The 17,026-nt window shown below is 40.0% G+C and overlaps 2 protein-coding genes across 3 annotated transcripts in view; one reads left to right on the top strand and one right to left on the bottom strand.

The window, feature by feature from the left end:
- ift27 (intraflagellar transport 27 homolog (Chlamydomonas)) overlaps positions 1 to 11,693 on the top strand; it is a 42,226-nt gene extending 30,533 nt beyond the window's left edge. The window contains exon 8 of the mRNA XM_077523417.1: positions 11,548 to 11,693. The gene's annotated coding sequence lies outside the window, so the exon portion shown is untranslated. The remainder of the gene's footprint in view (positions 1 to 11,547) is intronic.
- cacng2b (calcium channel, voltage-dependent, gamma subunit 2b) overlaps positions 1 to 12,436 on the bottom strand; it is a 31,898-nt gene extending 19,462 nt beyond the window's left edge. The window contains exons 1-2 of one of the 2 annotated variants that reach the window (XM_077523412.1): positions 12,311 to 12,436; positions 10,231 to 10,477 (exon numbers count right to left, since the gene is read on the bottom strand). In XM_077523412.1, the coding sequence (XP_077379538.1) occupies positions 10,231 to 10,441 (211 nt within the window). In that variant the 5' untranslated portion in view covers positions 10,442 to 10,477; positions 12,311 to 12,436. Of the gene's footprint in view, positions 1 to 10,230; positions 10,584 to 12,310 lie in introns of those variants that run through there. The other variant, XM_077523411.1, reaches the window with a different exon arrangement.
- Between the last annotated feature and the right edge of the window lie 4,590 nt (positions 12,437 to 17,026).

A 17,026-nucleotide genomic window follows, 5' to 3' on the forward strand; every position in this document is an offset into this window, starting at 1 on the left:
TTGGTCTAAATCATTGAGGGAAACGGCTAAAAGGATATGTTGAACGATGATAACACGTGCTCCATGTTTAATAGCATTTGCGTTATTTAACAGCACAACTGATGTGATGATGACGATCATACGGTTCTCTCATTATATGTATGCATGCATTTCTTGGAATGATTGCGTAATCACTTATCGTTATTGCGTCACCATTTTATCCAGTTTTCATATCTGTGCTTATTGTCATTTTTGGAACATATCTTCACATATCATTTTTCCAACAACTTTCCATTACATCATTGTAGCTGAATATATCTTTCATATCGCCAGTTTACCAGCATATTTTTGCAACCATATCCTTACGTAACGTCATTTTAGCAATACATATTCCCATATCATTATCATCTTCCAGTGTCATTTTAACTTATTTTTAACAAAATTCTAAAGAGCAAAATATTATCCTTCAGGATTATTATAGTTTTGCAATTTTTCATTTTAGATTTAGTTTTGTTTTTTTTCGTTTTGTGTTTTTATATTTTTTATTTAGTTAGTTTGAATTAGTTTTCAGTGTGGTTTTGTTAGTTATTAGTTTTAGTTATTTAATAAATGCTTAATTTTAGTCTAGTTTTAGTTAGTTTCAGTGTTAGTTTTATTTTTATTTTTTTTAAATGTGTATTACTTGTGCGCAATATTCAAAAACCACCATGCGAGCGACGTCATCTGAAGCTGCTTTTCTATTGGCTACTGCCAGATGACGTCACTTCTGTGTGACACATTTTCAATCGTCCTCTTTTCGGTTAATATCAAATTAAATCTACTTAAAAATCACATTTAAAATCATCCCCAAAGGCTCATGCATTAAATTAATTCCCAAAGATGAAAACGAAGGATATTTTTGCTATAATTAGTTGTGGGAATGCTGAAGCTTTCCCACATATGTTATTGTGATTTTTATTCTCCACACTTTTTTGCCGTGTAACAACCCCCACATAATAACTCCAATTTACATTGTTCAAATTTCAACTAGCTTAAAAAATTCACGCCTCCCGGAGTATATCTCGTCTGATTACACATTACTTAACAATTTAACGTTTAATATCAACTTTCCCCCATTCATTTTCAATGGGACAGACATTGAACTTTTTCTAAGTATCACTTTCCACGCCCACTTCCATATAACTTATCATAATTACCAGGTGTCTAACACTGCTCGGTGGCACAGTTAGTAAAGTGCATGGTCCAGTAGCAAGGAGGTTATAATTTCATAATTTATCTCTCAATTGACTTCATAAACATTCCACATGCATTCAAATCTTAGCATTCAGCGTTCAGCATTCCCACGCAATTTCTCCAGAAATTGCACTTCGTCTAGTTTATCATTCAAATCTTAGCATTCCGCTATTAGCATTCAGCTTTCAGCATTCCCACGCAATTTCTCCAGAAATTGCACTTGAGTCTAGACAATGTTGCCAAAATGTTGCTAACTGAAGACCGTCCTGAATAAATACACACGAGCCGGGAGCGCAATGACAAGTTTCCATAAAAAGCACGGCATCATCTGTGTATGCATTTCACACCTCAGGAGGCTGCTAAGTTGTCGCTACGTTCCCGTCCCGCGTCGGACATGTCGCCCACGTGAACGCCTCGTGTCGCCTTTGAATACTTTATACAAAGTGTGCTTTTGTGACTCGCCGTGGCGGGGAAAACACAGCAATGCTTTTTCTCCCCCCTCCTTCTAATCCTTTCAAAAGGATGCCTGTCTGGTGCTCGTGTCGCCACTCCACGAAAAACACTTTGGATAACTTGCAAAAAAAAAATAAAAAATTCTTCCCTAAAGTGTTTTGAAGGTGTATTTTGCCAAGATCCCAAATATAAACATGGATATCATAAAAACATGGAATTTTGCCTTAAAACTAGAGAGGAATATATGGAGGACCAAAACTGCCAAAATTCAAAATAAATAAATGACCTAATAAATAAATAAATGGCTAAAAGTGAAAATAAAAATTTATTTCCATTTTTTTTTTTAGAATTATATTTTTTATATTAATTTTTATTTTCACTTTTATTTTCACGTGATCAGTCTTCCTCTTTGATCAGTAGCAAAAAAAAAAAAAAAATGATGTCAACTACCATACGGACTGTAACTTCATGGCGCAGATACATTTTCCACGGAAGATATAAGCGCCGATTAATGGAGAATGACACTTTATGGTCCGAATGTTATCGGTTGGGCAGAGCGAGCGCATCATTTTTTTTTTTTTGTCCGACTCGGTCACGCTGCTTCACCTTCGCTTAGTTTCGTCCAAATATACTCCCGACGTTGATGGCGGTCGGCGGATGTTCGTTTTTTTTTTTTAATCACGTAATCAATGCATTACATCGCATCACACTTAATGTTGGTTTTAATGTTTCTCTGCCTTTTATTTATGCCTTTTTAAAACCGGCGGACGCTTAAAGGCTTTGACATTGGCTATTAAGATGGGGCGGAAGGTGATGTGTCCACAGGACGTTAAAGTGAATTTAATGGAAATAAACGAACCGGCGCTGCCCTCGGATTAGTCAGCAGAGTAAACATGGAGATGCACGGCGTGATATAAAGCAACAAAAGTGCAGCAAATGTAAAAGAAAATAATGATTTAATCGGATGTATTTTGGGGATAACAGTTAAATAAAATTGTTGCCATGGGTCATAACACCAAAGATTCAACTCCTAACCCTTAACCGAGACCCAATAACAACCCCTAACACTGAATCACAACACCCAAATGCTAACACAAGCGTAACCCAAATGCTAACACGAGCGTAACCCAAATGCTAACACTATCGTGACCAAATGCTAACACTAGCATAACCCAAATGCTAACACGAGCGTAACCCAAATGCTAACACTAGCGTAACCCAAATGCTAACACTAGCGTAACTCAAATGCTAACACTAGCATAACCCAACTGCTAACGCTAGCATAACCCAACTGCTAACACTAGCGTAACCCAACTGCTAACACTAGCGTTAGCCAAATGCTAACACTAGCATAACCCAAATGCCACAATGTCTGGAAATTTTTTTAAAATTAAATAAAAATCAAAAATTAAATGAAAAGAATAAAATAAATTAAAAAAAAAAAAGCACAAAATGTACCCAGGAGGTCTACAGCCCTCGTTAAGGTTGAAGCTGCAATGCGGGTCACATGACCATGCTGTAGTAGCGGAGGGCGTGTCAAGCTACAGTGCACACATCACAACAGGTTACAATGAGTGTGTGCGTGTGCCTCTGCAATGCCGCCGCATCCAGGTGTGTTTGTGTTTGCGCCGTCAGCCATGTTTGACAGGTTCGGCCGCCACGAGAACGCCAGGAGCTTCGTCGTCGGCGGTTTTATATGTGTGTGTAAGGAATGCAGTGGGGGGGGTGCAAGTGTGAGTGAAGGGAGGTCTGGGTTGGTGAGCGGTGAGGGGGGAGTAAGCTGGGAGGGGGGTGAGGGGGGGCTATGACTCATCCACTGCATGGGCCTCTGGCTCATTGCTCTGCCTCGCTCGCTGGCTGCATAGCAACGGCTGTTCAAAGGCTCATATAGGTCCATAGCAACCAGCGCTGATAGCGTAGTGGCCTATAAACACGGTTTTGAGGGCCACACACACACACACACATCAAAACTGGTCTTTCTGCTATTTTTTTTATGGAGGGCCAAAACTGCCAAAATTCAAAATAAATAAATGACTAATCGTGAAAATAAAAATGAATATAAAAAAATGTCATTCGAAAATTATATACCAAAAAATAAATATAAATGGAATTAAATCCGTTTTTATTTTCACTTTTAGTAATTGATTTATTTAGTCATTTATTTATTTATTTATTTATGTATGTATTTATGTATTTATTTATTTAGTCATTTATCTATTTATTTAGTCATTTATTTATCTATTTATTTAGTCATTTATTTATCTATTTATTTAGTCATTTATTTATCTATTTATTTAGTCATTAATTTATCTATTTATTTTGTCATTTATTTATTTAGTCATTTATTTATCTATTTATTTAGTCATTAATTTTCTATTTATTTCGTCATTTATTTATCTATTTAATTCGTCATTTATTTATTTATTTAGTCATTTATTTATCTATCTATTTATTTATTTAGTCATTTATTTATCTATTTATTTAGTCATTTATTTATCTATTTATTTAGTCATTTATTTATCTATTTATTTAGTCATTAATTTTCTATTTATTTCGTCATTTATTTATCTATTTATTTCGTCATTTATTTATTTATTTAGTCATTTATTTATCTATCTATTTATGTATTTATTTATTTAGTCATTTATTTATCTATTTATTTAGTCATTTATTTATCTATTTATTTAGTCATTTATTTATTTATTTATTTCATCATTTATTTATTTTTCTATTTTTAGTCATTTATTTATTTTGAATGTTGGCAGTTTTGGTCCTCCATAGGAAGGGGGATGAATATATCAACTCATTTGCTGCCAAAAACGTATAAATACGTTCTATTTTAAATGTTTAAGTGTCCCAAAGTACATTTCAAAGTCATTTTTTTGCCACTAGATGCCGTTGGTTACAGCTCAGTGCATTTTGCTTTTCATATTAAGAGATGTCCAATCTTTAACATGAAGTAACTTGTGGAAATCTGCACGTTTTTTTGTCTTATTTTTCTTATTATATTTTTTATTTTTATTTTTTATTAGTATTTTTTTGTATTAATTGTAAAATACAACTTGACAACAACAGAAAACATTCTCAAGAAGGTATTTTATTTTTTGTATTTCATTTTTTTTTTTAATTCTGTGTTGTATTATTTTTTTGTATTAATTGTAAAATACAACTTGACAACAAAAAACCCAAAATTCTCAAGAAGGTATTTTATTTTATTTTTTTTATTTATTTTTTTTTTTTGTGTTGTTGTATTATTTTTGTATTAATTGTAAAATACAACTTGATGACCAAAAAACAAAATTCTCAAGAAGTTATTTTATTTTTTGTATTTCATTTTTTAATGTTTTTATTTTGTGTTGTTGTATTATTTTTTGTATTAATTGTAAAATATAACTTGGCAAAAAAAAAAATTCTCAAGAAGTTATTTTATTTTTTGTATGTAATTTTTTTTTTTTTAATTTTGTGTTGGATTATTTTTTGTATTAATTGTAAAATACAACTTGGCAACAAAAAAAAAATCTCAAGAAGTTATTTTATTTTTTGTATTTCATTATTTTATTTTATTTTATTTTGTGTTGTTGTACTATTTTTTTGTATTAATTCTAAAATACAGCTTGACAACAACAAAATTCTCAAGAAGCCATGTCCGGAAGTCTGCCATATTGATTTGAAGCAACCATTTTGGGGTCCATTTTGCATGAAAAGTGACCTTGTGACATTTTCAAAAATTCAACCCCTCAAACTCGGCAAAAATGTGAAATTTTGTAGGTATGTCTGTCATGAGTAGAACCACAAAAAAAGAAAAAAAAAAACATACCTGCAAAGACAATCTGAATCTGCCATTTTGCTTTGCAACCACCATTTTACGACATCCGATTCAGTTGGATGGCGTTCATTTGGAAAACGTTTGCGTTGTCCCGGTTTTGCATGCATGAAGCACAACAATGCAGTTTGATGACTCGCCAAAAAACAAACAAAAACAACAAGCCTGCACAACCGGTGTTATTTTTTTCCCCTCCCATCACACCTTGTGCCTCCTCATCCGTTCCTATCCCACATCAACCTCTTCCTCACCTCATCCTTCCTTACGCTCGCTGATTGTTCCGAGTTTTTTTTTTTTTTTTTTTTTTTTAATCTCCTTGAAAGGGAACGTGGATTTATGTATTTTACGGCGGCGTGCCTGGCGTTAAAGACTCGGAGGTGTTGCTCGTATTTTGTCAGATCTTTTCGACCGCGGCGCAAAAGCGGGAAAACGCTTCAATAAGGGCGAGCTAGAAAACGTGATTTATGAAAATAACATTTGCAAAACTTCTGAGATTACTGTCAGAATTAGCAAATGGAAGGTCTTATATTAAAAAAAATAAAAAAATAACGATAACCCAACATCACGATACGATAAGAATCGATACCATATCAACAATGACGTCACTGCATCGCAATCTTGCGCCACTTTGTGATGATTGACGGATTATATAGCGTGTTTGTTTTGGATCGCCGACAACAGTGCGTGTGTCTGGGTCGGGATATGCGCACACACAACACAGGTCACTCCGTTTGGCTGCGGGACGACGGCGCAGGCGGCCTGTCAGCACCTTCCCGCCAAGCGTTAAAGAGGGCGCGCGGAGGTGCCAGCAGACCAGACGCTCGCGCACACTCGCGCACACTAGAGTGCCACGTGACACGCAACGACAAGCATCAGGTGACTTGACTGTGACGGTGACTTCAACGTGCAGTCGAACCATTTTCAGGTTTTGATTTGATTTCATACGTTCCAGTAGACGGATGAGACGGATGTTTACAAAAGGAAGATTAGAAAAAAAATATATTTCTATTTGTTTCTGTTTCGCAGCAATTAGCATTAGAATATTGCTAAGTTTCATCATAATTCACGAGCCTGTTTAAAACAGTGGGGAAAAGAGCTTGTTGCAACATGGCCATGGTTGATCTCTTATACTCTGCTGCCATCTGCTGACCGTTTTTGTAATAACTACCATTGCTTCAAGCGTTTTCTGCAGTTGAGAGGCTGCATCAAAGCCTTCTGTATGCTCTAGCATAAAATAAAAAACAAATAAATACATATTTGGGAACATGGTAATATTTAAATTAGAACGTATTTATACGTGTTTGGAAGCAAATGAGTTAATGTCACCAGTTTCATTTTTATCTCAAGGAAAGAAAATGATGGGTTTTATTAGAGGTGTGACGTTTATATAATGGAAAACATGTTCATATTTCAACTTGTCCGTTAATCACAACCTGCTCATTTTGGTGTTTATTTGAGTTTATATACATATACGAGCAAGTTTCTCGTCCGGACGAGTTTTCTCATCCAGACAAGAAACTTTCTCGTCCGGACAAGAAAAGTTTCTAGTCCGGACAAGAAACTTTCTCGTCCGGACAAGAAAAGTTTCTCGTCTGGACAAGAAAAGTTTCTCGTCCGGACAAGAAAAGTTTCTCATCCGGACAAGAAAAGTTTCTCGTCCGGACAAGAAAGTTTCTCGTCTGGACAAGAAGGTTTCTCGTCCAGACAAGAAAGTTTCTCGTCCGGACAAGAAAAGTTCCTAGTCCGGACAAGAAACTTCCTCTGTCTCGTCCGGACAAGAAACTTTCTCTTTCTCGTCCGGACAAGAAACTTTCTCGTCTGGACAAGAAAAGTTTCTCGTCTGGACAAGAAAAGTTTTTCGTCCGGACAAGAAAGTTTCTCATCTGGACAAGAAGGTTTCTTGTCCAGACAAGAAAGTTTCTCGTCCGGACAAGAAAAGTTTCTAGTCCGGATAAGAAACTTCCTCTTTCTCGTCCGGACAAGAAAAGTTTCTCGTCTGGACAATAAAAGTTTCTCGTCCGGACAAGAAAAGTTTCTAGTCCGGACAAGAAACTTCCTCTTTCTCGTCCGGACAAGAAAGTTTCTCGTCTGGACAAGAAAAGTTTCTCGTCCGGACAAGAAAAGTTTCTAGTCCGGAGAAGAAAAGTTTCTCGTCCGGACAAGAAAAGTTTCTAGTCCGGACAAGAAACTTCCTCTTTCTCGTCCGGACAATATAGTTTCTCATCCGGACAAGAAAAGTTTCCAGTCCGGACAAGAAACTTCCTCTTTCTCGTCCGGACAATATAGTTTCTCATCCGGACAAGAAAAGTTTCCAGTCCGGACAAGAAACTTCCCTTTCTCGTCCGGACAAGAAACATATTTAATTTTTCTTTTTCTCCCATGTCGCTTTAGGGGCTCTGTAAAAATCTATTAAAAAAAAAAAATGAAGAAAAATGGCATGAAATATGTTGCGGTGTGTCTCCGCAGCTTCCAAAGAGTTTAACCTTGTGAGGTTCACTGACTTCAGATGTCCTCTGTTCGATTAAAAAAAAAAAAAAAAAAAAAAAAGATGAACACGCACGCGTGCTCACATCTCCTTCCCAGAAACATATCTGCTGTCACACACGCGGCGGCGGCGGCGTGATGGAGATTAATAGCGCCACTTAAAGCCCGCTGAGCTCCACCTGTCACGGCTCCTCGCCAGCCCTCGGGGCTGCCTGGGCCGGGCCCCGGCGTCTTGGAACCCGACCCGGGGTGGGGGGGGGGGGATGGGGGGAGACAGATCCATCACGGACGAATCCGTCATGGGAAGCTGACATTTTACTTGACTTCATTAGCACGAGATTGTGAATATTTCGAACGTGTGAAACGGAGCTCCTGCGGTGAAATGTGTCGTGTCATTGATGTTTACAAGACTGTAGGTGGACGTTGAAACCCACGCAGGTCTACATTCACAAATGATCCATTTGCTGATTTTTTCTTGTTGTTTTTTTGTTTTTTTGCTGCTTACCCATTCTCCATTACTTGATGGAAAAACTCAACTGAAAAAAAAGTTATTTTGATGGCATCTGTAGACCAATTACAAAACATTTTTGGGTGGGTGTTCATGACTTGTCTTTGATGTTTACTAAACACAGGTACACTGATGACTCAATTGTTTTGAAAGTTTGCAAAAACAACTATTAGGAATGCATGATCTATCGATATCGTGATAAATCGTAATACTTTGTCTCCCGATAGATTATCGATACGCCTACGCAAGTATCGCGATATTTGTAGTTAAAGGGATACTTCACTTATTTAGCCAATTATTGCAATTATTCAGCCAATCTTGGGCCCATCAAAACTTGCCGTGTCTTTGATGTTACCCAAAGTTGTATGTTAGGCCCACGGGAGTCCTAAAGTTGTTTTTGGTGTCAACAAAAACTCATCTTGGGCCCATCAAAACTTGACGTGTCTTTGATGTTACCCAAAATTGTATCTTGGGCCCACAGGAGTCCTGAAGTTGTCTTTGGTGTCAACAAAAACTCATCTTGGGCCCATCAAAACTTGGCGTGTCTTTGATGTTACCCAAAGTTGTATGTTAGGCACGCATAAGCAGTTAGGATGTTGTCTTTGGTGTTTACAAAATGCATGTTGTGGGCATCAAAAATCCTAACAAGTCTTTGATGCACACAATTTCTTAAATTGGCTTTGACAAACGCTCATGTTCGGCACATCAAAACCCCATAAAGTCTCTTTGATTATATCAATTAAAGAAGCATATATGCTATCCCTTTTGGAGCCTCACAAATGTCTTTGGTATTTACATACACTTATACATCAGGCTGACTGAAACGTCTTTGATTTTTACAAAAAGCTGTGTAGGGCACATCAAAACTCTTAAAGTGTCTGTGAGGGTGCACAACCTTACGTTAGCCCCGTGGGAGACCATTAATTAATTGTCTTTGATGTTTACAAAAACTCATGATGGACGCATCCTAACCCCCTGAAGTGTCTTTGATGTTACCCAAAATTGTATCTATTGTATTTTAGGCCCACGGGAGTCCTAAAGTTGTCTTTGGTGTCAACAAAAACTCATCTGGGCCCATCAAAGACATGTCAATGTCTTTGATGTTACACAAAATTGTATGGTAGCCACCTATAAGCAGTTAGATTGTTGTCTTTGGTGGGCCACATCAAAACTCTTAAAGTGTCTGTGAGGGTGAACAACTTTACGTCAGGCCCGTGGGAGCCCTTTAATTGTCTTTGACGTTTACATAAACTCCTATTAGACACATCAGAACCCGCTGAAGTGTCTTTGATGTTACCCAAACTTACATTGAGCCCATGGGAGCCCTTTAATTGGCTTTGACGTGTACACAAACTAATGTTGGACACATCAGAACCCCCTGAAGTGTCTTTGATGTTACCCAAAATTGTATCTTAGGCCCACGGGAGCCCTAAAGTTGTCTTTGGTGTTAACAAAAACTCATCTTGGGCCCATAAAAAAAACATTGATGTGTCTTTGATGTTACCCAAACATGGCCCACACAATTCCTTAATTTAATTGTCTTTGACGAAAGCTCATGTTCGACACATCAAAACCCCATAAAGTCTCTTTGATATTACCCAAACGTGTATGATAGGCCCAACTGCAGCCCTCAAATTGTCTTTGACGTCTCACCAAAGCCTCCCAAGTGTCTTTGATGTTGCGCAGCGACCTAAAGATGCATTGGGCCCCCAGTGGACGGGCGGGGGGTGGGGGTGCGTTTGTGTCTCACCTTCCAGGCAGCAGGTCCTCCAGAGTCCCGAGTGCGTCATCACCTCCTCGTTCTTCTTGCTGGTCTCGTTCTCGTTGTTGCTCTTGATCTTGCAGACGCCGCGCGAGTACAGCCAGTAGTCCGTCCCCACGGCGATGGTCATGAGGCTGAAGGCGGCGAAGGCCCCCACCGTGGTCAGCAGCATCTGAACCCCGCGGTCAAACACGCCCATGTTGCCGCATTCCACGAAGGGGGGGCCCCCTTTCCTCTTCACGTACAGGAAGTAAATATTTGTGAGTTTGCGTCGCCACGCCAGCTCGGAAAAGGGGGGGTGGGCGGCGGCGGCGGGAGGGCGGCGGTAGCGGGGGGCCGCAGGGGGGGCGGGGGAATTAGGGGAGCTCGGGGGAAATCGTATGGTTGGTTTTGGGTGGGGGGTCACCGACCAGGTAAGAAATAAGAGGAACCCTTTTAAAAGGGGACGGGGTAGGGGGGGGGGGATTTTCAGTGGGGGCGGTCAAAGAGACGCCAAAGTGGAACAAGTGAGCGAGCTAAACCACAAAAAAAAAAAAAGTTGATCCCTCAGGAAGGAGGCCTACTTTGGAAGCCCTGTGAAGGCCGGACCCCCAATAATGGGATTGGGGCCTCTTTTTTTTTTTTTTTTTTTTTTTTTTTTTAATAAATGCAAAACTAAGCTAATCTAGAACACACACACACACATACAGTACAAACTTTACGAGCTTGCACATGGACCGACAAACGGTTCTGGGAAAACGGGCCACCTCAATCAACATCAGCCTGCGACCACTCGTCACATTTGACGCCCCCCCCAAAAATAGTAATAATACCGCCTTAAATCATGATATGATATAGAACTCTATGGGTGCAAAACTGCCATTTTGGAAAAAAAAAAAAAAAAGAAAAAAAGAAAAAGAAAGAAGCCCACCGCGGAAGCCCCTCACCACATGTCAAAATAATCCATCCAAGAAAAAGACGAAGGTGAAGATGATGCTTAGTGGTTCGGCCTTCCTCCTAAAATTCTGGTCCCCGGTTTCCATGCGGGCTCCTGGAGGAGGTGCGCATCCAGCCGGAGAGCAGGCCGGGCATCGGCGCTCATGCAGCCGGCCGACGGAGCGCGGAGGCGGCGGCGGAGGAGGACGAGGAGACGGTGGCGGGTTAGCGGGACGACGCGCGAGCCTTGCCGCATCCAGAAGCTCCTCTGTCGGCCACCGCACCTCGGCGCGTCCCGGGGAAAATCATCCGGCGTCTTTTCCACACCAGCTTTTTTTTTTTTTTTTTTTTTTTTAAATATATATATTTTTTTGTTTTATCTCGCTCCAGCGGCACGTCAACCCGCAGCTTTCTGGCTCGTCTTCTTGCCGCGGAGCATGAGAGGAGAAGAAGAAGAAGAAGAAGAAGAGGAGGAGGAGGAGGAGGAGGAGGATGCTTAGAAGCTGAGGATGAAAAAAAAAAATCCACACAAGCAAAGAGGAGGAGGAGGAGGAGGCTGGCGGTTCATAAATAAAAATGTCCTTTTCAACAAGTCAGCGCATCTAAAATGACGTTTCGTCACATTTGACCGGCATCGTAGCCGTTCACAAATCATATTAAAATAATAATTTGGAGCAAAAATGATTTTTAAAACATAAATGGTGGGAATTAAGTCACGGTTTTTTGTTTTTTTTTGTTTTGTTTGTTTTTAATAGCAAAATATTGGCACGCTTCTGTTATGATATGAATGTTATGTGTTATTTCAACACCCGACAGGGTTAAACTTGACACTCAAAAAGTGTTTACATTGGTCCATTTTTTTTAGACTGCGATAGAGTTAAAACATCTCTAATGGGAGTTGAAATATAAAACTATAGTGTTCGTTTTACACTTTGTAGTGTTATGACACCTTCGCGTGCTGTACTTCAAAACGAGTTATTAACACTTAGAAATGTCAATATGAACTAAATATTTAACTCTGGTAAAGAGTAACCATTCAATCCATCATTTTTCGGACGTTAAAAGTGGATTTCAATGACGTACTCGAAAAGCGGAAGCCAAACATCTCGTTTGTCACGTTTCGAAAAACCGCGCATGCGCATGACCATCCTACCAGCTCTCCTCATCTTCATCATCATCATCATCATCATCTTCATCAGTCTCTGCTCTCAGATGTTTTCAAAGTAACCGCGGTGAGCTCAGGTGGAGCTACACAACGATGAACGGCCCAATCCGAAGCTAGCTTACATGCTACAAACACTCGGAGTGCGCATGCGCGGCTACAGAAACGAGCACGGGCACGTCGTTCGTTACGCAGATTTGATCGACGGGATCGAGAAACAAAACAATCGTTAAGATGATCCACCCGGAAGACGCAGCCACAAAAATATCCTTAAATGATTGTCAGATGAAATTTGTTATAATAATATGTCCGAAAGGGGTGAAAAAAAAAATAAGAATTTTAAAAACAGAAACAGGCTTCAAAAGTGCCCAATTAGACTCCGCCCAGTGTGGACAAATTTGAAGTGTTCCCAAGCACATGTGGTAGTATTTGCCATTTTTGTGCCGTTCCGTCGTTAATGTGAAGGCTATACCAAAATAAGCATCACTTTTTGGCAACCTCTGTTTAGTTCCACAAGCACCCTGATAGCGGGTTTGGCATTTTTTGTGTAGTTAAGGTTACCAACATATCACGTGAGTAGCACTTGACACGTCATAGTAGCTTGATTGGCGATTAGCACACTTCCATTCGTAAATGTGTCGCTCAACTGTTCCATCGTATGATGAGTACCACCACCACAAGCCACTTTTTTTTTTTCTTTTTTTTTTTGGCCCCCCTAACTCAACTCATCTTCACGTGTTCCCTGGCGCCTCCTCGCGGTGCTGAAACGGACAGCTCCCGCGGCGCGTCTTGCCCCGTCATTGGTCGCCGGAGTAGTCACGTGACACAGATGCGCATGCGCGCGCGCGCAAACGCACAAAGCTGGCTGGCCCGCAGCGACGCTACATTTTTTTTTTTTACACCACAAGACTACGCACACTACACTGCACACACTTTGTATGTTCTCTGTGCTCACATTGTGCCACACTTGAAGGCTCGCATGCTAATGGCTCGCGGGTGCGGCGATTGTTGTTGTTGTTGTTGTTTGCGTCGGCTTTGTGTTGCTTCGGTTGATGCATGCATGCAACTATACCACACTTTGAGGGTTCACTTTCATGTTGACGGCGGTTTTCTGGCTGTTTTCTATCTATCTATCTATCTATCTATCTATCTATCTATCTATCTATCTATCTATCTATCTATCTATCTCTATCTATCTATCTATCTATCTATCTATCTATCCATCCATCCATCCATCCATCCATCCATCCATCCATCCATCCATTAAAAAAAAACAAATCTGGATAAAAAATACAAAATCTGGAAATAAATAAATAAATAATCTTGAAAAAAATCCGAAATCTGAAAACAAAACAAAAAAAAACAAAACAAAACAAAAAAATCAAAAATCTGGGAAAAAAAAAATCCCAAATCTGAAAAAAAAAAAAAATCTAAAATCTGAAAGAGAAAAAAAAAAGGCTGAACAAATACAAGATAACAGACCGGAAGTTTCTGTGAAACTGTGAATTATGCAGGGGTCAACTATAGTTTGATGTTGTAATATCACCAGTCACCACTAGATGGCTGACATGTCGTAGTTGCGCCTAACATTGGATTTTATGCTGCCGTATACAACGTAATAATTTTTTATTATTATTATTATTTACAGATTTGGATAGTGGACGGATAGTGGAACTTTGACATGCATTGAAAAATGTATGATTAAAAAAAAACGAACTATATTAACTCATTCAAACCCAAAAACGTGTAAATACATTTTTTAATACTTTGTTCTTCCCTCCCAAAAATGCGTTTTCACCTGTTTTTGTTTTTCTTAAGCAAGAGCATACAGAAGGCTTTGATGCAGCTTCTGACACAAAGAGGTGGCTTATAATGGCCGTTATTACAAAAAAACGGCCAGGAGGTGGCAGCAGAGTATAAGAGATCAGCCAGGGCCATGTTGCAACAAGCTCTTTTTGACAGTTTTTTTTTCACCAGAAATGTGAATATAGATGAAATTAGCTATATTCTAATGCCAATTGTTATACTTTTTTTTTCGTGGTGAAAGAAGAGACTCTAATCATTCTTTTGGTAGGTTTCATATTTTTTATAGAAATAGAACACGATATTCAGTGGGCCTTGCAAAATGAGTCAAAATACAGTAAAACAGCTGGGAGCGAAGGGGCTTGCTTCAGTCAAAATGGCTGCTGGGAGTGAATGAGTTCAGTGCATGTATTTGCATGTGCACGTTTTGTCCATATTTAAAGTAGCAAAGACAATTATTATTTTTTTTTGTAAATATTGAAGACAATTTACTCTTGATCAAACCTAACTGTAATATCACAACAATGTCGAAAATGTTAAATCTTCAGTGAGCATTTGTTGAATATACAAATGGGCCGAGAAAAATGAACGCGTGTCTTTGATGCCGCATGCTGCGTATATGAGAGTGAATTCTCTCTGACTGGACCTCCCACACGCGCACACACACTCACTCACACATATACGCAACGTTAGCCGTTAGCCTGTGGGCTATATACGCGGCGTGCTACAAAGGCTAGCGCGCATCCTACACATGCATTTGAAAGCTTTTTGGGCTTCAATAAGCCGCACGGTCCACTTTTAGCCTGGAGAGGCGCAGCGTTCCAACTGCAGCGTTCCAACTGCAGCTTGCTGACGTCCCACACGCCCGCCCAGACTATCGCACGCTCGGACTGTATAACGACTTCAGGATTCACTCTAGTGGCAAATAGCGATTGTGCTCTAACTTGGGAGTCAAAGGGGATGAGAGCTAGCTTTTATGCTAGGTTAGTTGTTTTTGGATTGAACCAAAAGCCGTTTGGTTTTTGATTTTGAATGACTAATAAGGTGTCAGTCATTTGCTGAGCACTTCCGGATAACTTCCATCACGAATAAATCATGCCACCAAAACATAGCAGCCTTGGCTAACGGCGGATTTACAGTGCTAATGCTAGCTTAGTGTCGCTAGCGCTGTTATTGTTTGTGACATTTCTGCCAAGTCAGAGTTGCCCATGTGTGCATCCGCGGGTCAGATTTTTGGTCAGACATCCGTGGGGAAGAAAGATTATAGTGATGTGAGGCTACCCTCAAATCTTGCTAGCAGTTTTAGCGAACTTGAACTTTTCTTTATATTTCTATCTGTTTCCGTTTTGCAGCAATTAGCATTAGCATGTTGCTAAGTTTCATCATTATTCACAAAAATGTTAAAAACACTGGCAAAAAACAGCTTGTTGCAACATGGGCCTGGCTGATCTCTTATACTCTGCTGCCACCTGCTGGCCTTTTTTTTTTGTAATAACTTACCATTGCTTTAAGCGACCTCGTCAGGTCAGAAGCTGCATCAAAGCCTTCTGTGTGCTCGAGCATAAAATAAAAAAGTATGAATACGTTTTTGGTAGGGAAGGAAAACGTATTAAAAAACGTATTTACACGTTTTTGGGTTTGAATGAGTTAATGAGGGTTTTAGTCTAGTCTAATTTTAGTCCGGTTGAAACAAATGTGTGTTGACGAAATTTTTTTTTTATTTTTTTGTTGACAAAATGAACACTATTCCGGACTAGGGTTTGTTTTTGGCAATCATTTTAAAGTTTGGTTCAGAATTTCCTCTGGTTTGATTGTGACAAAAACAGATTGTGTTTTTGTTTGTGCCGTAAGTAATAATTGTAAACACAACAATTGTATTGCGCCATCAATAATCCCAGTTGAGTTCATCCCAATTGGGTGCTCGCTAACGCTCAGGCTAACGTGTCATTTTGTAGATTGATGGAACGAAGGTTGGTGGTTGACGTGGCGACGAAGAAGCAAAGCAGCTCCCTCCTCGTCCTCCTCTGGGGTCTAAAAGGACACGTTTAAAATTCTCCTCCTGATCCTCCGCCTCATCTCGCCACTTTTTCCCGGCGTGGACGCAGAGGCGAAGGAAAAAAGCCTTTTCCATCATGGCAGAGCCGCCGCTGCGTCAAAGCTTGTGGTTGCGTTGGCGTCTGAAGGTCAAAAGCGGGAAGATTGTTGACACGGGTAACGCACGCAAAAAATAACAAGTCAGTCAGCGGCGTGACGGACGATGATGATGATGGGTGGATGGATGGATGGATGGATGGATGGATGGATGGATGGATGGATGATAGATGATGGATGGATGGATGGATGGATGGATGGATGGATGGATGGATGGATGGATGGATGGATGGATGGTTGGATGGATGGATGGATGGATGGATGGATGGATGGATGGATGGTTGGATGGATGGTTGGATGGATGGATGGATGGATGGATGGATGGATGGATGGATGGATGATGGACGGATGGATGGATGAGTGGATGGATGGATGGCTGGATGGATGGATGGATGGTTGGATGGATGGTTGGATGGATGGATGGATGGATGGATGGATGGATGGATGGATGGATGGATGGATGGATGATGGATGGATGGATGGATGGCTGGATGGATGGATGGATGGTTGGACGGATGGATGGATGGATGGCTGGATGGATGGATGGCTGGATAGATGGATGGATGGTTGGATGGATGGATGGATGGATGGATGAGTGGATGGATGGATGGATGGATGGATGGATGGATGGATGGTTGGATGGATGGTTGGATGGCTGGATGGATGGATGGCTGGATGGATGGATGGTTGTATGGATGGTTGGATGGATGGATGGATGGATAGATGGATGATGGACGGATGGATGGATGAGTG

Source organism: Festucalex cinctus, chromosome 6, assembly GCF_051991245.1.
Source record: "Festucalex cinctus isolate MCC-2025b chromosome 6, RoL_Fcin_1.0, whole genome shotgun sequence".
NCBI lineage: Eukaryota > Metazoa > Chordata > Actinopteri > Syngnathiformes > Syngnathidae > Festucalex > Festucalex cinctus.